Source organism: Scyliorhinus canicula, chromosome 4 (assembly GCF_902713615.1).
Source record: "Scyliorhinus canicula chromosome 4, sScyCan1.1, whole genome shotgun sequence".
In the NCBI taxonomy this organism is placed as follows: domain Eukaryota; kingdom Metazoa; phylum Chordata; class Chondrichthyes; order Carcharhiniformes; family Scyliorhinidae; genus Scyliorhinus; species Scyliorhinus canicula.
Window position 1 is genome coordinate 213,567,601 of NC_052149.1, and position 21,946 is coordinate 213,589,546.

The following is a 21,946-nucleotide window of genomic DNA, read 5'->3' on the forward strand; positions in this document are numbered from 1 at the left end:
TACCTTTAAGTGGGTTGGAATGGTCCATGTAAGGGCCTTAATTGGTGGCATGATGGGAAGGCCCCCTGCGGGTGTTCCTGCATGGACGTATTCGGAGCGGAGGGGGAAAGGTTGAGGTGTCAGCACCCTTCCGCCTGACTAAATGCCCCCCACCACCAAACGGACCATGTGGAGGACATTAAATTCCACCTGTTATCTTGACTAATCCCTTGTTTTGCATGAACAATATGGCTGCCCCAATAATAACCATGAAGACTAATTCTCAAAGGAATATTCCTAACAGTATTTTTTTTCTGATGTTGTTTTCATTATAGGACAACCCCCTTTACTTGCAGTCTTCTAGGAATGTTACAGTGAGCATCCGCAATAGTGAGCAACAGATTGTTACCCAATTAATTGCAGGTAAGTCTGAATATCATGGAGAGGGCATATAGCCCTCTTGTCAGACACGTTTGAGCTGGATGTGCTGAAAATAACAATGAAGAAGATTGACACTCGTACTGATCTGCTTATGTTGTGCTGCAGCGCATTGGTGTGCTGTATCATTGAGGGATTTGACACGGCTTTTGGCGCTGCAGCTTTCACAGATGCACTGCATTCCCAATCTACATGTGGAAGCTGGGGACAGTGGCTGAATAAATGAGGGGAGTGGCAAAATCAAACCCAGTGTTTCCTCAGAGACAGGGAGAAGCCAGAAAATAGGACAGAGACATTGCAGCAAGTCAGCTGCCCATCCACTTGGAAAATTGGTCGGAATGCTAGGCTTTCCCCCCCCCCCCCCCCCCCCCCCCCCCCCCAAACATTCCCACTCTTGGGAGGGCAGCTGGAAAGTATGTGGTGGGCTGGTGTAAAATTAGGTCGGATGGTGGGGAGAGGGCACTGTGCCCATCATCTATCCACTTCTGCTGGTATTTTACTTGCAGCGGCAGTTCCAATTGATGAGCTTAAGTGGTCAAAGAAGGGCCACTAAGAGCCTCCCCCCATTGCGACATAAATCCTGGCTGTACACTTCCAGGTTGGGAGACTCAATAGACACCCCCCACCACCACCTCACCCCACCAGTACAGATAACTACCTCAGCTTGAACAGCCCCCCCCCCTTGCCTTGTGATCCCCCCTCCCCACCCTTGTTGGGTCCTGCCTGACTGGCCCTGTCGAGGCCACCTCACCTACCTTCAAGTTCAGCAGCGTTTATGGTTGGGGACTGACTATAATGCTAGCAGTGGTCATCTTTCCCAGTGGCGCCACTGGACCGGAGCACCGCTGGCCCTCTGGCAGCTCTTGGAGTTGGGACATGCTCCCTGAATGGGAACAACACCCATGGCCTCAGACAATTTATTGCTGGATAACCATAATATCCATTTGTGGCTTCCTGGGCTGGTGGAGGCAGGTTCGTCCCCGACTTTTCTACTGGTGGCGGGAATCACTGTCTCATCATTGCTACAATTTTCTTTAAAGGAGAAGATTTTTAAAATCATAAAAAAAGTTTTGGATGCAGTTTCATTTTTAATAAACATTACATGAAAAGCATCCTCAGTTTATTTTGTGAGAAACATTAATGATTGAGTTTTCTGTCTTCATGTATAAGCTGTATTAATCACTGGCATGTTTGGTTCAGCTGTCAATGCCTCTTGAGTTCCCAATTTTATACATATTGCCCTAGGAAAGTGATGATCTGTCAATTTTCGATGGAGGGGGAAGGTGAAGCCAGTGGTGGATTCCCGAGATCCTTGTAAAATGTTTCCCACTGGTACTCTTAGGTCAAAGCTGCCTTCATGGTGGGAATGGGTTCCTATTTTCACCCCGGCAGATATAACTAGCAGGAACAGAGCAAAGTGGGCTGGAGGGTAGTGGTGGTGGTTGCGGGTGGGGGGAGATAGTTATTTTGGAAATGGACTGAAGCCTGCTTTTCCTCTGAAATAAGAAGAGATCATGACAATTTTAACCCTACCCAAAGAAGCAAAACTGGACAAGTGGGCAGCTGAAATTGCCCAGGTCGCAATTACCAGCCATGGAGTTAACAAGTGGTGAACTGCAACTATTTAAACCTGCTTCACTGAGGAGGTAAAACAATGTCCACTCTAGCTACAAGGCCCTATTTTACATTTTGTATACCACCTCCCAACATAGTTAACTTGACCCTATGGCTATTTTTAACCAGGCAACTGTTGCACAATTTGGCAGTAAGTTTTTTATCTGTCCAATCCAGCATGGAGTGGCTCTGGGCCAGATGAGGTGCTAAAGCGTATGTTGAAAAGTGTTTTTTTTAAGCTTTCTTTATGGGTTGAGGCAGAACAGTAGAGCTTCTCTGGCTCACAAAGGGCATGTTAGGTTTTCCCTGTCTCAATCTTACCAGCAGCCCCATCACGGGCTTACCCCAAGATGATCCGACAGCGAATATTATCCCATACCTGGTGTAGTTGAGAGGAGTGGGAGTTTTAAAACCTCAGGCTTGTTTTTGTGAACTGACAACAAAGCTCAGTTGCTGAAAAGTAGCCTACAGTTAAAACTTTAAAATTGGGGCCCAAGTTAAGATTTAGAAAAATTGTATGAGGGAATGGATTTTGAGTGAGTTAAAATCTCGCCTCCTAGGGTGACAAATGTTATTTTCAATATTAATATGCTTATTTAAATCATGAATCCCACACTATCTCCCCTCAATCTCAAGCCTTTGCACTGTCAAAGTTACAAAATTATTTCCAGTCAAATAGATCAATTGGGAACAAGGTAGTTCTTAAACAGCTTCAGTAAGATTTGTTTGTGAGCTTGCAGCTGTCTGGTCTGTAGATGTCTGAGGTGAACATTATGAACTTGTTGGAAGAACAGGAAGGAGAAAAACAAAACAAAGATGAAGTTTAATTATATGCATGAATGAAATACTTCTGACAGATAGCTGAAATTTAACCTTGAGATACCAGCTGTTGGGACCCAAGGGAAATTATTTTGAAATGGGGATGGTTATAATTCCCAGTTTATTTGCCTACAGCAGACCACATGGTGTTTTTTGATTCTGAACAAGCACAAAAGATTTTGGTTAACTCCTTTCAACCCAGGGGTTTCATTAAGCAAACCGGTGATGGTCTCAATTGATTTAAGCCAACGTGCATTATAGTGTTCTTTATTAATACAGTGATAACCATCGATAGTTACCAGCTCAACCTTGGCTTTGCTGCTGGGGGGATGGAAGATGTATGCTTGTATTTTATCAGAAAGAATTAAAAACAAACTCAGGGTAATTCATTTTCACAAACCTTCTAGTGACCAATTATGGGTGAGCACAGGGACATTTGGTCCAGAATTCCCTTTGTGGAGCTGGAACTAAAGAAGTGAGCACAAAAGTAATGACTTTTTTTTTGTTAGAATCGTCAATTTTAGTGCTTACTATACACTACAACTGCCTTAAGCTGTTTCGACAAACCACAAAATGGTTCACTGATTAATGGCAAGTGGGATGAGATTCCACTCTGGCAGGGTTGCAGTATGGACGGCCAATATCTTGCTACCGATTTTCTGCCCCATGATCCTGAAGACTGCCCCCCCCCCCCCCCCCCCCCCCCCCCCCCCGCCCCCACAGTGAGAACAACGTAAATTGCCTTCAGGCAAGATTTCTGCACCTATCTTGGGAGGAGGTCCCACCTTAGAGAGCCACTGGCCAATCGGAATGTTGGCAGTTCTGTAGTCCCAACCGTGCCAGACAGGTATATTGTCCACTGCTGTAACTATAGGCAGTCCCAGCGTGCTCAGAAACCCAGATAGGTATTGGGTCGGGGGTCTTGATGAGGGAAGCGAAGTGGATGAGGGGCTGCGATCAAGAGGCCAGTGGAGACTGTCAAGGGCAGGGGAAATGATCTGGTGGGATATGCTCTTGTAGGAGTGTGCCTCTGATAAACCCAGGTAGACCCCAAAGGCGGTCCTTCCCCCTTGCTGGGTTTCATGCTTGGTGTGGGCCTACCCCTGCTACGAGTAAAATACCAGTGGTGACAGCGTGTGGTCCTTCAGCGAGCATTAATTAGCCACTCAATGGCCTCAATAAGTCCAAGGTTGGGTGGAATATCTGACGTCTCCACTCCCTTAAAATGTCAGAGGGGCAGGCAGTTAGGAGTGAGCAGAATCCTACAGTAATAAAAAGGACCACGCCAAAACTATTGGCAAAAGAAAAAGTAAAGGTTGATCACGCAAAACATTCAAAGCAAGATGGACGAAGTGGCAGCATGGCAATAAATAAATAGGTTTGTTGTCATCGTCTTTGCAGACACAGGTGACCGAGGTTGGGAAATGAATATTCCATGGTACACATCATTTCAAGAAGACAGGCAAAATGAACGAGGAAGAGGATTAGCACTGATAATAAACAATGATATAAGGACAACAGCTGAAAGAATCCTGGCTCAGATGATCAGGAAATAGACTCGTATGAGTGGAAATTAGGATGAACAAATATCAAAAGACACTGGTGGGGGTAGTTTACAGGCTCCCTAACAATTATTGTACCATTAGACAAAGCATTAAACAATAAATAATTGGAGCTTGCAACAAAGGAAATGTTATAATAATGGGGGACTTTAATCTCCTTATAGACAGGGCAGCATGGTAGCATGCCGGTGATCTTGCTTTACAAATCAGAAGTAGGGTTAAAGCTATATTCAATCTATTTTCAATGAGGCAGGGTTAATTAGTAAGATCCCCTGGGAGAAAGTGATCATGATGCATGTGAATTCCTTTTTAAGTTTGAGAGCCGCATACTCCAGTCCAAAACAAGCATCTGAAACTTCAAAGTCAATTACATAAGTTTGAGGGGAGAATTAGCTAAGGACAAAAACTTATTGGGAAAGATCCATCTGTGGGTTGCTCGGAAGTTAACAATGGTATTAAATTAAAAGGAAGCTTATAATATTCAACAGATTAGCAGTAAAATTGATGATAGAGGAAGTTTTGGAAACCAGCAAAAGGCATTGATTAAAAGAGAAAAAAAATTGAATTTAAGAGTAAACTAACCAGGAATATAAAAATGGATAAGAGCTTATACAATTATATAAAAAGGAGAGTAGCTAAAGTAATCATTTGTCCCTTGGAGGCAGAGACAGAAGAGATTATCATGAGGGATGTGGAAATTACAGGGACATGAAAAAATATTTTGTGCCTGATTTCAGAGGAGCAAACACAAATTCTCTTCCAATCGAGGATAACCAAAGGACCATTAAGAGTGCAGGAACTTGAAATAATTATTATCCGCAGAGAAAATTTATTAGAGAAATCTGAAGGACGAAAAGCCAACAAATCCTCGTGGCCCACGTCCGACTAAAAGAGGTAGCTGCAGAGACAGTGGATGTATGGTTACGGTTTTCTAAAATTCCATTGAATCCAGAGCAATTCTAATGGGTTGGAAGTTGCCAAATATAAGACCTCAATTCAAGAAAAGAGGGTGAGAGAAAATTTGTCAGTTAGCCTGACATCAGTATTCAGGAAAATGCTGAAACCTATTATTAATGAACTCTTAATCATGCACTAAGAAAATCGTAGGGTGGAATCTCATCATTTTTTTAAAGAAGTGTGAGGCTCAGACTGAAAACTGACATATAGTGCTCCAGTTGTACAGACCAGTCATCACTCCAGACCTTGAGCCTGAAAATGAGTGGGTGTGACTTACACTGTCAGTCTCGCAGGATGGGGCCTGATAGAGCCAGCGCGTGGCTCCAAAACAGAGCCCCGATCAGAAGCCAACATCAACTCCGACTTCCCCCCCACCTCCTCCGATAGAGGTATCGCAAGTCCTTTTCCCGGACAAGCAGCGAGGGCTCACGCCCCCCCCCCCCCCCCCCCCCAGGTATTCATTGGGGCACCCCACCACCACCACTACAGAAGTATCACCGGTCTTGCCCTGCCCTCAGTGCCCACTTCCCTCCCCTTGCCTCTTAGTTCCCCCCTCACTGTCTGTTCTCTCCGCACCCCTACGACTACACATAAATGGAAACCTCCCCCCGCCATGAGGCTCCCACGAGGACCCACCCATGGCACTGCCGCAAGGCACAGGTTGGCACTGCCCGGGCATTTCCCTCTCCCCCCAGGAGCTATCCTAACCTTTGCATCCCAGGAGGGATATCTTCGATTGAATCCTGTATTTAAAAAGCTGAGTAAACCTCTCCGATGTGACTCCATGTCGGCGAGGTATGAACATTTAGTGACGGAGTCATGTGGTAGGTGAACCTGTTAATAAGATAAAAATTTATGATCATCCATTAAAAAAAGGGCCGAACCTCATGATGCCGCCGGTGAGGGGCTGGGAAAATCGGGAAGCACAATCTCTCCAGATAGAATCAGGAAGCATGATTCTCTCTGGATTCTCTGCCTGCGTCGCCGTTCTCTCTGATGGCAATTTCAGGCTGAAATTCGCCCCCATAGTCTAAACAGAAAGAGTCAATATGTCTCCACAAGGGCAAATCAAGTTTGAAAAAAGTTATGCATTTTTTCAGGAAGTATCCAGTAGGGTAGATAAAGAGAAGCATGTAGATGTAGTATATTTAGTTTCCAAAAGACATTCAATAAGGTACCCCACAGAACATTAACACACTGGATGCGGGGCTGGTATATTAGCAGAGGATTGATAATAGACAGGAAGCAGAGAGTAAGGATAAATGGAGCATTTTCAAGTTTGCAGGCTGTAGCTAGCAGAATGCCGCAAGGATCAATGCCACAGCTATTCACAATCTACATTAATAACTTAGAAGAAGGGACCTAGAATAATTTATGCACATTTACTGATGATATAAAGTGAGATGGCTATGTAAGCAGTGAGGAGGGGGAAAAGATGCTGCAAAAATAGATATGTTAAATGGGAAGACAACAATGTGACAGATGGAGTATAATATGGAGTAGTGTGAGGTTATTCAGTTTGTAGAAAGAATATTAAAGCAGAATATTTTTAAAAAGCTGTGAAACTTCTAAATGTTCATTTTCTAAGAGACTTTGTATGTTTAGAATCAGAATCATATAATTTATAGGGCAGAAGGAGGCTATTCCGCTCATTGAGACTGCACCTGCCCTTGGAAAGAGTACCCTACTTAAGCCAAGGCCTCCACCCTATCTCTGTAACCCCGTCACCCCACCTAATCATTTGGACATTAAAGGGCAATTTAGCATGGCTAATCCACCTGACCTGCACATCTTTGGACTGTGGGAGGAAACGGGAGCACCCAGAGAAAACCCACGCAGTTATGGGGATAAAGTAAGAATTCCACACAGTCACCCGAGGCTGGAATTGAACCCAGGTCACTGGAGCTGTGAGGCAGCAGTGCTAACCACTGTGCCACCCTGCCGCCTCATAAAAGGAACAGAAAGTTAGGAGCAGGTTTAGAAAACAATTAAAAAGGTAAATTGCACAATGGCTTTTGTTGCAAGGGGTTTGGAGTACAAGGACAATTATAAAAGGGCTTTGGTAAGACCATGTCAAGAGTACTATGCACAATTTTGGTCTCCATATTTAAGTAAGGATCTACGTGCATTGGAGACAGCGTGTCCTGGGTCCGACCAACTTCAGCGGTGACCTCCCTTTGTCGTAAGGTCAGAGGTGGGAATATTCGCTGATGGTTCCGTAATGTTCAACACCATTTGCAACTCCTAAAATATGAAATCACTCCATGTCCAAATGCAGCATGATCTGGACAATATCTAGGTTTAGGCTGATAAGTGGCAAGTAACATTGGTGCCACATAAGTGCCAGGCAATGATCATCTCCAACAAGAGAGAATCTAACCAACGCCCCTTGACATTCACTGACATTACCATTGTTGAATCCCCACTATCAACATCTTGGTAGTTACCGTTGACCTGAACTACCCAGATAAATACTGTGGTGACAGGAGCAGGTCAGAGGCTAGGAACCCTGTGGCGAATAACTCACTTCCTGACTTGCCAAAAATGGTACACCATTAACAAGGCACAAGTCAAGATTGTGATGGAATACTCTCCAGTTACCTGGATGAGTGCAGCTCCAACAACAATCAAGAAGCTCGACACCGTCCAGGGCAAAGCAGCTCACTTGATTGGGCATGCCTTCCACAAACATTCCTCCCTCCACCACTGATGAACAGTGGCAGCAGTGTATGCCATCTACAAGATGCACTGCGGGAACTCACCATGGCTCCTTAGACAGGACCGTCCAAAGCCACGACTAGGAGAACAAGAGCAGAAGACACATGAGAACATGATCACCACCTGAAAGTTTCTGTCCAAGTCACTTACCATCTTAATTTGGAAATATATTAATGTTCCTTCACTGTTTCTAGGTCAAATTCCTGAACTCTCGTTCTATCAGCACTGTGATTGTAGTGAAAATAGAACAAAGAACAAAGAAAAATACAGCACAGGAACAGGCCCTTCGGCCCTCCAAGCCTGCCACGACCATGCTGCCCGTCTAAACTAAAATCTTCTACACTTCCGGGATCCATATCCCTCTATTCCCATCCTATTCATGTATTTGTCAAGATGTCCCTTAAACGTCACTATCATCCCTGCTTCCACCACCTCCTCCGGCAGCGAGTTCCAGGCACCCACTACCCTATGTGTAAAAAACTTGCCTCGTACAGCTCCTCTAAACCTTGCCCCTCACATCTTAAACCTATGCCCCTTAGTAATTGACCCCTCTAACCTGCGAAAAAGTCACTGACTATCCACTCTATCTATGCCCCTCATAATTTTTTAGACCTCTATCAGGTCGCCCCTCAACCTCCGTCGTTCCAGTGAGAACAAACCAAGTTTATTCAACCGCTCCTCATAGCTAATGCCCTCCATACCAGGCAACATCCTGGTGAATCTCTTCTTCACCCGCTCTAAAGCCTGCACATCCTTCTGGTAGTGTGGCGACCAGAATTGAACACTATACTCCAAGTGTATCCGAGCTAAGATTCTATACAGCTGCAACATGGCTTGCCAATTTTTATATTCAATGCCCGGCCAATGAAGGCAAGCATGCCGTATGCCTTCTTGACTACCTTCTCCACTTGTGTTGCCCCTTTCAGTGACCTATGGACCTCTACACCTAGATCTCTCTGGGTGTCAATACTCTTGAGGGTTCTACCATTCACTGTATCTTCTCTACCTGTATTAGACCTTCCAAAATGCATTACCTCACATTTGTCCGGATGAAACTCCATCTGCCATCTCTCCACCCAAGTTTCCAAACAATCTAAATCCTGCTGTATCCTGACAGTCCTCATCGCTATCCGCAATTCCACTAACCTTTGTGTCGTCCGCAAACTTACTAATCAGACCAGTTACATTTTCCTCCAAATCATTTATATATACTATGAACAGCAAAGGTCCCAGTACTGATCCCTGCGGAACACCACTAGTCACAGCCTTCCAATTAGAAAAGCACCTTTCCATTGCTACTCTCTGCCTTCTTTGACCTCGCCAGTTCATTATCCATCTTGCCAGCTCACCTTAGATCTTGTGTGACTTCACCTTTTGTACCAGTCTGCCATGAGGGACCTTACCGAAGTCCATATAGACAACATCCATTGCCCTACCTGCATCAATCATCTTTGTGACCTCCTCAAAAAACTCTATCAAGTTAGTGAGACATGACCTCCCCTTCACAAAACCGTGCTGCCTCTTGCTAATACGCCCGCTTGCTTCCAAATGGGAGTAGATGCTGTCTCGAAGAATTCTCTCCAGTAATTTCCCTACCACTGACACAAGTCTCACCGGCCTGTGGTTCCCTGGATTATCCTTGCTACCCTTCTTAAACAAAGGAATAATATTGGTTATTCTCCAGTCCTCTGGGACATCACCTGAAGACAGTGAGGATCCAAGGATTTCTGTCAAGACCTCAGCAATTGCCTCTCTTGCCTCCTTCAGTATTCTGGGGTAGATCCCATCAGGCCCTGGGGACTTCTCCACCTTAATATTTTTCAAGACGCCCAACACCTCGTCTTTTTGGATCTCAATGTGACCCAGGCTATTTACACACCTTTCTCCAGACTCCACATCCAACAATTCCTTCTCTTTGCTGAATACTGATGCAAAGTATTCATTTAGTACCTCACCCATTTCCTCTGGCTCCACACATAGATTCCCTCCCTGTCCTTCAGTGGGCCAACTCTTTCCCTGGCCACCCTCTTGCTTTTTATGTATGTGTAAAAAGCCTTGGGATTTTCCTTAACCCTATTTGCTAATGACTTTTCGGGACCCTTTTTAGCCCTCCTAACTCCTTGGTTAAGTTCCTTCCTATTTTCCTTATATTCCACACAGGCTTCGGCTCTTCCCAAATGCCTCCTTTTTCTTTTTGACCAGGCCTATAATAGCTCTCGTTATCCAAGGTTCCTGACATTTGCCATATTTAAGTGGTTCAAGAAGGCAACTCAGCACCACTTTCTCAAGGGCAATTAGGATGGGCAATAAGTGCTGGTATATCTAGTGATGCCCACATAACTGTAAATGAATAAAAATAGTAAAGGTTCATCAGATTGTTTCCTGGGATGAGAGGGTGTCCTATGATGAGTAGCTGAGTAAGTTGGGCCTATACCCTGTCGGGTTTAGAAGAATGAAAGGTGATCTCATTAAAGCAGACACGATTCAGAAGAGACACGATAGGGTGGACACATTTCCTCTGGGTGGGGAATCTAGCAAACAATGGCACAGCCTCAGGATACGGGTCGATCATCGGGAACTGAGATGAGAAGCAAGATCTTCAGTCAGAAGATTGTGAAACATTGAATTTCTCACCCCAGAGACTTGTAAATGCTCCATTTTTGAGTATATTTAAGGCTGAGAGAGACAAATCTTTGATCTCCCAGAGAAGCAAGGAATATGAGGAGAAAGTGGAGTTGAGGTCAAAGATCTGCCGTAATCCTGTATTAAGGCGGAGGGGACTCAAGTTGCCACATGGTGTATTTGTGCTTCAATTTTATAGGTTCCTCTAGAATATGGTTAATTGATTGCATTTCTGAATGTAACATTAATTACTCCATTTCCAGCATCTCATAATTCTTTGTGTTTGGCTGCAGGAAGTGAAGCTATAGAAGCACGTGGCAAGCGATTTGAAGTCATCTCTAATACCAACAAGTTGTTGTTTTCAGCGGAGGACAGTGAAGTAGTTGTTGGTGTTGATCGCTTACGAGTCTTAGGTATTGATACATTTTTAACCCTACACATCTCTAAAATGTGTCTTTTCTTAAACTCTGCGTTCAAAAATGGGGACTTTTTCTTCTGCACTGTAAATTCTAGGATTCTATGATTCTAATAAATGATCCTTGGTAGAAATGCTCCGGCCACAAGAACACAAAGAGAAAATTCTTCCAAATTTTCTTGCAAGGGCTTGAGAACAACCAGTAAAGTCAGATATACTGAGCCAAAAGCATGTACAACATGGTCAGACAAACAAGTGACTGTGCACATGGTCATGACTACAGGATGGTTACCTTGTCGAAGGTCCCATTGCACAATTACCAATGATATTTGGCAGTAAAGAACAGCTTGCCAGGCATCTGAACGAATATTAATGAGATCAATGTTTCTGCAAATCACCAGAAACCAAAGCTGTAATATGAAATTAAAAAGGCATCATTTATTGCTCTATACAACTTCTAAGCACAGAAGGTCCAGGAATTGTCTAATGTGGCTGCAGAATATAATACATTTGGCAATACCTTATTAATAGGGGCTCCACCTCTCCGTAAATGATGCTGCAAGTAATTAATGCACTGTGACAAATGGGAGAGGATGGAAGAGGGCCAGAATGCAAAGCCACCAGTGCATACCATTTAAATGTGCAAAGGTGATTTTTGTTGCACTATATAAGGAATAGAAATGATCCTTCTATTAACTGAAGAAGGGCTATGTGTGACGCAGGTGATGAGTGAGGTTATCTGCAATCACGGAAATTGGCAGCGCAAAATTGAAATAATAATAATCGTTTACTGTCACAAGCAGGCTTCAGTGAAGTTACTGTGAAAAACTCCTAGTCGCCACATTCCGGTGTTTGTTCGGGGAGGCCGGTACGCAAATTGAACTGGCATTGTTCTGCGTTACAAGCCAGCTATTTAGCCCACTGTGCTAAACCAGCCCTTATTTTACCAGCGGTAACATTCCTTCCGTACTGTTTGCAGGAAAACCATAAACATGGCCTGGATTTTATGGGGAGTGGGGGAGCCTATGCATTGGAAAGAAGTACACGCCACAGCCATAGCCTGCTACTGGCAGGCTAGATTAGATAAGAGTGGGACCTCTGTCCTTTAGTGGGAGGAAGTCCTGTCCTCAAGAGCTGCTGGTCAATCTGATTGGTCCGCAATTTGAGCATCACTAGCAATGCCAGAACCCGGCAGTAGATGCTGCTGGAACTGAAGGAGGAGCAGCTGGAAGCGTGATGGCTACTGGAAACAGACAGGTCCTGGGCTTTTGGGGTACGATCGAGTGTCTAGGAGGGGGTGGGGAACTAGGTTTTGGAGGGCACTGGGCAAGGAACAAAGTTTGGAGGGGGGACAACATCTTGTGGAGGGAGGGGGAGGGTGTGGTGCCTTTAATGTGCAGGGGTCACCCCCTGAATGATGTGCCCACTTTCCTTCTCACCCTTTTTCAAGCTAGTCTCAAAACATGTATTGTCCAATGCACCTGCCTGCCCACTCCAACCATATCATTGTGTGGGCAAGCTTAACATTCCAGTCAATTGGCCTGTTAAGGTTAATTTACCTTTAATTATTTATTTAAATATGGTGGGTGGGTTGCCAATTTCAGCACCCACCCATCTCGTGTATTATGGGGGCAGTTTGGTGGTGAACAAGAGGGTGGTGGGCTGGGCACTGAAAATAAGTGGCACGTGGATGCTTTGTCAATGAAATAGTTGATAAATGACCATTGCGTTCTTTAAGGGAAAAGTGGATAGATATTTGAGGAGGGGAGATACTTATGTAGCACATGAAAGATACAATGGATCAAATAGTTTACATCTGCACCGTTAATTTCTATGATTTCTTGGTTCACAATAGCGATCAGATTAACACTTTTCCCCTCCGATGCATCAAAGACATGTTTGTTGGCCATTCTGAATAGTGTTGATGGAAGAGAGATGCTTCAAATAACTATGGAAGTTTAGAAAACAGCACCTTGGAAAATTGGTGGCTGTGTATATGACAGTACAATTGGGGGAAGAAAATATAAGGGGGTTACTGCAAAGAAATGGGAGGAGCTTTGCTGAACACAAGGAGAGATTGGGAATAGGACCATTAAATTGGAGCGGCCATTAAGCTGTAGCGACCATTCACTGATTCATTCTTTTTTGTTTATGATCCTAATTACTGGGAGAGAAGCCTTGGCCACACTTTCCAACTCAGTTGCCTTGCCAATCCAACCAAAAGGCCATTTTTAATGGGAAGACTCTCCTCAGGACTAATTTAGTTCTGATTAATGTGAAAATCACGTAAAAAAAAACATAGGTAGATGCCAGTTGGCCAGATTGCTTATATTACAGTGGCATAATGGTGAATACTTTGAATACGTTCCTCAATAATGTCCCCAATTCTACACTTGGCGATTATCACCTCCCCAAAGAGATCATTAGGATATCTGGCTCCAAAAGCAGAACATTCCTGTTACCCTTCATTGATCTGCTTGTTGCTCCCAAAAGATTGTAAAAACGCTCAAGAGGGTTTATTCCAAACTTCTTTCTTTGCCAAATGTTTTAATGCAATAGTTTAAATGATGGCTCCACTTAAGGGAAGAGGGAAGAAGGCAGGAACCCAACACAAAGCCACATTTCATTAATGTTCAATCCTCAACCACTTCAACTCTGATTATTTCTTCAAAGCAGCCTTCAAATGAACTACAGTCTGCAGGTCAGTGTTAATGCAGAGCAGATTTCTGGTTGATAGGGAGTGCAAAACACAGCAGCTTGCCTAAATGCGAGGGGTATCTTTCTTTGGCCATATCCGCATACTACCAGTGACCAGCTTCTCCTGCCCCCACAGGGCAATGTTTCACGCTTACCTGTTGGAGGGTCTGTCTGCCAGATGGGATTCAGCATGACAAGAGAACTAACGAGCTTCCCTGCAAATGGGCCAGTTATAATGAGTCACCCAAGTACTCTGATATCTGAAATGATGAGGCTCCCATGAAGCTCCTAGTTGCTTGAGGCAGAACCATGCTGGTTACAATGGAGACGGCACATCAGGGCTGGTTTGCGAGAGGGTAACAAATCCCCTACCTTTGACTGCGCACCTGCGTGGTTTCTGATTCCTTCGCTCTGTTTCCTGGTTCAGCACAGGGACAAAGTTGCAAGTGTTTCCAAATTTGCCATTTGGCAGCTATTAATACTGAACTGCATTGGCATTGTGTGATACTTGTCATTGTACAGGGGGATATAATAAATACTTTAATGAATTGAAAATAAGCTAGCAATCTGTTCACTACTGAAGTTATATTTCTAACAGAAATCTCTGCTGTTGGTAACAAGACAGTCCTGTTAATTGTAGCTCATATCAAATGGGGTAAGTCAGTCGGGTTTAGATCAGTTTTAAAGTTTCCGATTGGGCAGTCTTATGAATTTCCTGGGTAACATTGCAACTTGCCTTATAATCACATATTCTCAATGAGCCCATGCCTATTCAGGACTGAGCTTGAAACTATACCAAACTCAAGCCATCCTTTATAGATAGCACAGAGTAGGCTTTCATGCAGTTAGTCCAGGCTAGATGCAAATTTAGGTCCCAGAAATGAAATTACTATCTTTTAAACCATAGCACCACCCAGGTTGTGGTAAGAGTGTTCTTGCTGAGTTACTATAGCCCATCTTATTGAGTCATTGCAATGGTATGCAATGTACACTGGCCATCAATGGGAAAATCATTCACTTTTTTTGGGAGCTGGTTTAGCACACTGGGCTAAATTGCTGGCTTTTAAAGCAGACCAAGGCAGGCCAGCAAGCACAGCCTCCAACCGGAATGTGGCGACTAGGGGCTTTTCACAGTAACTTCATTGAAGCCTACTTGTGACAATAAGCGATTTTCATTTCATTTTTCATTGAAGGTGATAGTGAATATGCTGTATGTCAGCCAGTTGGAAATCCATCCATCTCAATTCTCTCATTTCTCCTTAACAGAGAATGTACATTTTGAAGGGTTAATTCACTGAGCGGTGCTGTTTCAGCATTTAATTTCATCTCTGTAATCTGGGTTTGACTAGCAGCGCAAAAGTCACCTCTCTTCTCTGTGTAATCAGTTGAGGGTTAGTTGCTGTGTGGCCCATGGCACAAAGTAGACTATAATGTAGCAGAAATAGGCCAAAATAAACAATCTCACTAATCACTGCAAAAGTTCCATCCTATATATTTGCTCTATCCCACTTTATAAGCACACAATAAAGCACCCCCAAAATACCTAAGGACAGTCTAGCTGGACAGTCTAAGAAACATAATCTGGAATGAGAGGGTGTTTGGATGAAGAGTGCCGATGTCTGCATGTTTTAAAGATAAGTATGCCAACACAGAGCTCAGTTACAAAACAGAAATTCCTCCCGAGTGCCTCAAAACTGACCCAAACTTGATTTTCTGTCTGTCCCAATGGAATACAATGGGCGGAACTTCACAGCCCACCCTCGGAGCAAGGTGCAATAAGCTCTTTTGAAACTCCATTGACTTCAGCACCAACGGGAGGAGCTATAAAGTTTCACTGCGGGGAGTAGCAGGGGATGGTCAGGGGAAGGACCATGGGGTTGGGGTTGGGATTGTGGTTGCGGTGACCCACCTCCCCCCGAGACCAGGGTGTCCAGGCACGGACCGCCATCTTGCTGCCCACCCCAGTGACACTGTGACCCGTAGTTACGCAGAGTGACACCGGTCATATGGGTGCCCCCACCCCCACCAACCTCATACACCACCCCAGCAACACCCCCCCCCCCGCCAGAAACTAGTGCCTACCACCCGCTGGTGGGGCATCACACTTCCGACATGGGATGTGGGGGGAGATGCCCACAGTAGCCCCTACAGGAGGGCGTTGATTGGGGGCCACTGAGCGTACCACTAGCATGGGTAGGGCCAGCAACGGAGCCCTGCCAGCAGGGATGGGTGCCGGGGCCAGAGGACACCGGAGATGCTGGGCATTGAGAGGGCCAGGCGTGCGGGGCGGAGGGCAGAGTGCCGGGGTTAATGGCCGGGGGCTGGGAATGGGGATTAGGGCGAAGGTAGAGGAAGGAGGGGGACATGCAGGGCAGGTTCTTCAGTGCAGGCCGAGACCACCGTGTAGCCCGGTGGACTGGGTTGGACATGGGTGATCCATCTTGCTAACATGCCTGCCTTTCACCCCCTCCAGACAATGGACTTCTAAATTCAACCAGGAATGGTGGCCTTTATCCTAGCCACTGCAATCCTGGAGCGTGCACTGAGGTTGTACGAGCAGGAGCTGCTTGGGAAGGACGCTACAGTGATGGGAAACAGAAAGCAGCCATTGAGGATGGAGAGCCGGCCGCCCAACAGGCCGAAGAGGAGGTGGGAAGGAGACACCACATCAGGCCTCATGTGTACCGACAACCTGTCATTCGAGGACCCACAGGACCGGAAACGACACCGTAGCAGGGGGACAGTGTGAAATATCTGCCAGATCATGCCGCACCTGGAACCGTGGTGTTATGGACGAGGACACCCGTCCCGGTAGCCATCAAGGTGATGGTCACCCTAAAACTTTATGCCACGGGGTCCTTCCAGGTGCCAAGGGGGGACGTGACTGGGATCTCACAGAGCTCAGTGCACAGATACATCCGCGCCATCACTGAGGCCCGACATGCCCGGTCGACTCAATAAATCCACTTCAATGTGGACTGAGCCCACCAGGATGCCTGGGCAGCAGGGTTCCCTGCCATCGCCTGATGCCGCAGATCCAGGGGTATCGACGGGATGCATGACTCCCTATGAGCATTGGCCCGTTACAGGCCGATCTTCACAAATCGAAAGAGCTTCGACTCGATCAACAGCTGGTATGTGACCATGAGCTGCACATCATGAACGTCTGCACTCGATACCCAAGCAGTGTGCACAACACCTTAATCCTGTCACATTCGATGGTGGCTGATTCCTTTGAGGCGCACCCCCGGGTGAGGGGTTGGCTCCTGAGTGATAGGGGTTATGCGCTGCAATTGGTGGCAGATGACGCCTTTCCAGAAGCCACAGACCAACGCGGAGACCCGCTACAACGACGACTGTGCATTGACCAGGGGTGTGATCGAGCAGTGCTTCAGCACCCTGAAGATGCAGTTCAGCTGTCTGGAGCTCTCTGGAGGGGCCCTCCAGTACAGCGCTTGGAGAGTCTCCCACAATGTGGTGGCTTGCTGCATTCTCCATAACATCATGCAGCAGAGGGGCGACAGGCTGCAGGAGGAGGATGAATGGCAGGCTTCATCCGACGAGGAGGATGACCAGGATGGGCAGGGCATGGGGCCTGGGCACATGAGTCCACACAACATGTACGCCAGACTGGCGCACATGGGATGCTCTAATTGCCTCTAATTCGCTGACTAGGGGACCTTGCCGAAGGTACGAACATCTGATTTCACCCCCACATCACCCCCTCCATCCCACCCTGGCTAACCCCCTCCCATGACCACCCCCGCCCCCTCACAGCTCCCTCCGTGATTCCTACCTGTGGATAGACTGCTGGGTTTGGCAGTAACAGCGGGTCTGGTCCATGGGATGGAAGATAATGACGAGCCGCTCTGCGATGAGCTCTGGTGCTCTGCATTGTTTGACAACGTGTGCCTCCTGCCCACTGTAGCACATTCCACCACCCACCTGTGTGATCCCTGCCTGTGAGCTGGCTATTCCACCACAGGCTCCCACTGAACCCTTGGGGTGGCGGAGGTGGGGATGGGGTGCGGAGGGGATGGGCGAGAGGGAGGGGTACCAGGGTGATGTGCAGGTCCGACTCGGGGGCCCCGGGCTGTGACCTCCTCACCCCCCTCACCGCCGCCCCCTCTACAGCCGCCCAGCCCATCCCTCACACCCTTCTGAAAGAGCACAAAGGCAGGTTGGAACTCTTGTGCACAGGTGTTTATTTTGTAAATGACATGTGAACACCACTGTAAAGGTTTGTGCCCAAGCCCCTAACGCTATCGTATGTGCTGCACCCATGCAAACTTAACTGGTGTCCGTGGGGATATGCCTATGGGCTAAATCATGGTTGGATAGTATGTGACCTCCAACCAGCAGGTGGCAGAACAGATACACAATGTGGTCCCTAGACCAGGGTCATGTGACCTGTGACTCAAATATAAAGGGAGACACACCTGGCCATCTTCAGAAGAAGATTGAGAGGGTAATAAGACATACATGTGAATGGTCAATGCTCAGTGCAGATTCCAGAGGAGTAGTTAGCAGACTCCATGATAACGTGCTTTGTATCAGATTGCCATTTTACCATATGAGACTCAATAAAAGTCAAAGTGTTTGGTGAATTCCTTTGTGAAGTACAAAGGACCATACACAACAGTGTCTACCTTTCTGGCATTCCGGCCTCAATGGTATGTCTAGGTACATCAGAGATGGAGGCAGCCTGTTGCGAATCCCAGCCTGTGACATGAGCCCCCTTTGGCAGCCATCCTCTGGAGCGACTGGCCTGGATGGGGTAGGCAGTTGCTTGGGTGTCTCAAATAGTGTGGCACCATCCTGTTCTGCCCGCTGCCCATTGGATGTGCCAGGGATGGGGGTGGGGCGAGGAAGTTCCAGATGTTGTGGTGTTCCGGCACCTCTCCTGCGGGAGTCATCAGCACGGTCTCCATCGCCTCCTCCTCCCTCAGGATGCCCGATGACCCGCGGGCTGTTCCGTAGGATGGGGGTGTCACCGGAGCCAACTCCTGGGGCTCCCCCACCACCTGGCGCTGCCAGTCCTGGAGGCCCGCTCTTGCCTTTTCCAGGATCTCCATGCTCGCAGCCATGGAACACAAGGAGCGGGCCACCTCCCTCTGGGACTGTGCCATATCACTCAGTGACTGTGTCACCTCCCTGCAGGACTGGCACAGGTCAGCCAGCACCTGGGAAATGTTGACGCCCTCAGCCATATCCCATTGTGACTAGGCCAAGTTCTGGAGCACCGCTGAAATGTCCAGGAGGCCCTGGTACATAGCTGCCTGCGTCAGGGCAGCCCAGTCTTGTGCCTCGGCCACCACCCTCACAGAGTGCCCCAGGCCTTGAACATCCTGACCCATAGTCGAGAACTTCGCCCCCAGGGCTACCACTGTGGACACAACACATGCGGTGTTGGACTGTGTGACTCCTCCAACTGCACCTGCAGGGGCTGGATGGTTGCAGACAACCCCTTAATGTAGTCCCCGGCTCTGTGTCTGTATCTCCACAATCAATGGGACCGCCATTTCCAGAAGCCCGAGATCCGCCTGGACGGCAGCTAGTCCCTGGGACCGGGCCGCCCTCCGACCGTCCGCCACCTCCGCCCCCTCAGGGATTCCTATCTCCATTTGGTTTACCGCAGTATGTGACTGGTGAGCACCAGATAATGCCCCAGGAGCCTTTTTGTTAAAGTGCCCAACCGAGATGAGTGTCTCTGGGATGGTGGAGGGTGTTGGTGAGAGCTGTGATGGGAAGTTAGTGTCGTTCCCGGACTGGTGCTCCGGGGTGTCTCGGGCTGGCATTTGGGGGCTCCTGTCACTGTCTGTTGCCTCCTTGAAGCTGGAATCTGCTTGGGGTTGGGTTCGGGGCAAAGGGCACCAGAGGGGCCCGCCTCCTCGCCAGGTGATCCTGCAAGACTCAAGACAGGACGCATGATTGGGTGGTGAGGGGGTGGTATGGGGGTGGTGTGGGCGATGGAGGTCATGCCAAGCATGCCCTGAGAAACCGACACAGCGGGGTCTCACTTTGTTACACAGCTGGTGGGCAGCTGGTGGCCTTCCTGGCCAGGACACCCGGCCATAGCTGGCGGTGTGGGTGCTGGCACTGGTGCAGGGTGAGGAGCCCGCACAATGCCGGTGGATGGTGAACGGTCTCCCGCCAGGTGGGGGGTGGGGAGGGGTGTTACAGGTGTTTAGGACAGGGGTGGGTGCCAGGGGCACAGTGCTGCCTACTTATCCTGGTTGCCCTGAAGAGTTTGTGCAGCTTCTTTCTGCATTGCTGTCCGGTTCTTGTGGTGGGGCCCAAAGCGCTCTCAGCCTCTGCCACCTGCGCCCAGACCCGACGTACAGTGGTGGGTGCTAGCCGCCTTCCCACCCTGGGGAACAGGGTGGCCCACCTGTCCGCCATGGCGACCAGTAGGGCCTCGAGCTCCGCATCTGCAAACCAGGGGTGCCACTCTTCTTGTTGCCATCTTGTTGGCTGGGATGAATGCATGTGGGGAGTAGAGTGCAGATATGTGGCTGCAGCTTGTCAGCCTCTTGAGTGGCAATCCGACCCAGGTGAATTGGGCACAGTGTTTGATTGGAATCGCTCACGTTCCACATGGCGCCGGTGCTAGCCCATTAATAGATCATGAATTTCTCCGGGACCAGTGCCAATTTAGAAGTCCACCGATTCAATCCCAGTGTCAACACTTAATCTCTGAAACAGAGAATCACGGCAAGTTCTATGAGCAGATTGTATTGATCTGCACTGAAAGCCACAACTGCTTTTTCTGCTACTCCTACTGCTCTCTGTAGAATGATGAATTTAATGATTGTAGCTTCTTGATTTGAATCCAGAGGCACTCAGCCAATGGAACCAGTTAACATGGAAACATAGGTGTGATGATATTCATTAAACTTTGCAGACATCTGCTGATTGCTCTCGTTCAGAGAGTCTCTTCGAGGTTTCTCTCTTTTAAAAGTTATCATCCCAAAGTGACGGCAAATTATATCAGCACACCTGATCCTTACGGGAGGGATGTTGCTGCACTGATATTAGCAGGTCCTGAGTATATTAGAAATCTGTTCGGAACACGAATGCGGCTTAACTGAACGTATGTGGCTTGAAGTTATTCCAGTGTTAGATTTCCAACATTGTTACTGGAGGTTGAACCGTTTTCAGCTGCTCCTCCCTCAGTCGCTTACCAACTTCAGTTGGCATGAAACCCAATTTGGAGTCAGCAGTTGGCAAATTTGTGAATGTGGCCTAATTACGATATGGATTTTTCTGTTCCACGGGAAATCCTTGTCATCAACTCGGTGTTCCCTGCGGTGATATGGTCAAGAACAGAAATTCATTAAAGTGGGAGAATAAATCCACTATTGTGCCACTGTGAGGAATGTTTCCCTTGTGGGCTTCAGGACTTCCAATGTCAGGATGCCTGTCCCTCAGTCACGTGAGTGTGATTTTCCCAGAATTGGCCAATTAATAATCAGAGAACAGACCAACTCTACAGTTACGGACAGTGGACAGACTCTAGCTGCAGGGCCAATAGGAGCCCCATCAACATTGAAGCAGCAAACCTTTTTCAGGTCAGTGACAAAGAGAACTCCACCACTTTGAGGTGCACTCGCTCCGACTTTTAAAATTTTTAAATAAAGCGTACAATCAGCAGCTGGGCCACCATTATGGGGTGTTTGGGGGAGGGGTTTGCCCTTGAGCACTCCCCCCACCCCCCCCGGTCTCTTGCGAGGAGGCTGCCTCCAGGCAGCTACATTGATGCTTCTGGGTGCCTGGAGGCTCACTGGAAAATTCCAGATGATCTCCGCAATCTTTAATCAGGCCTTTGAGCCAATTTATTTGGCTACCTGCCACAGCTATCCTGCTGCCTGCTCCCTCATCCTGTCCTTCACATCCCACCTCAGAGAAAATGGCCCAGGGCTAAGATGCAGTTTCCTAAAAAAATTAGGAAGGCAGATGGTCTATCGACTTTTATTGCAAGAGGATTTGAGCATGTGAAATCTTGCTGCAAATATATAGAGCCATGGCGAGTTTGTATCTGACTATTGTGTACAGTTTATGTCTCCTTATCTGAGGAAAGATTTACTTGCCATAGAGGGAGTTCAACAACAGTTCACCAGACTGA

General features: G+C 47.3%; 1 protein-coding gene across 7 annotated transcripts in view; it reads left to right on the forward strand.

The window, feature by feature from the left end:
• The window catches only part of sgcd (sarcoglycan, delta (dystrophin-associated glycoprotein)), a 668,036-nt gene that overhangs the window by 575,663 nt on the left and 70,427 nt on the right, over positions 1–21,946 (forward strand). For 6 of the 7 annotated variants that reach the window (XM_038796037.1, XM_038796040.1, XM_038796038.1 and 3 more), the window contains 2 exons: positions 315–402; positions 11,003–11,122. In XM_038796037.1, coding sequence (XP_038651965.1) covers positions 315–402; positions 11,003–11,122 — 208 coding nt within the window. The remainder of the gene's footprint in view (positions 1–314; positions 403–11,002; positions 11,123–21,946) is intronic. The other variant, XM_038796041.1, reaches the window with a different exon arrangement.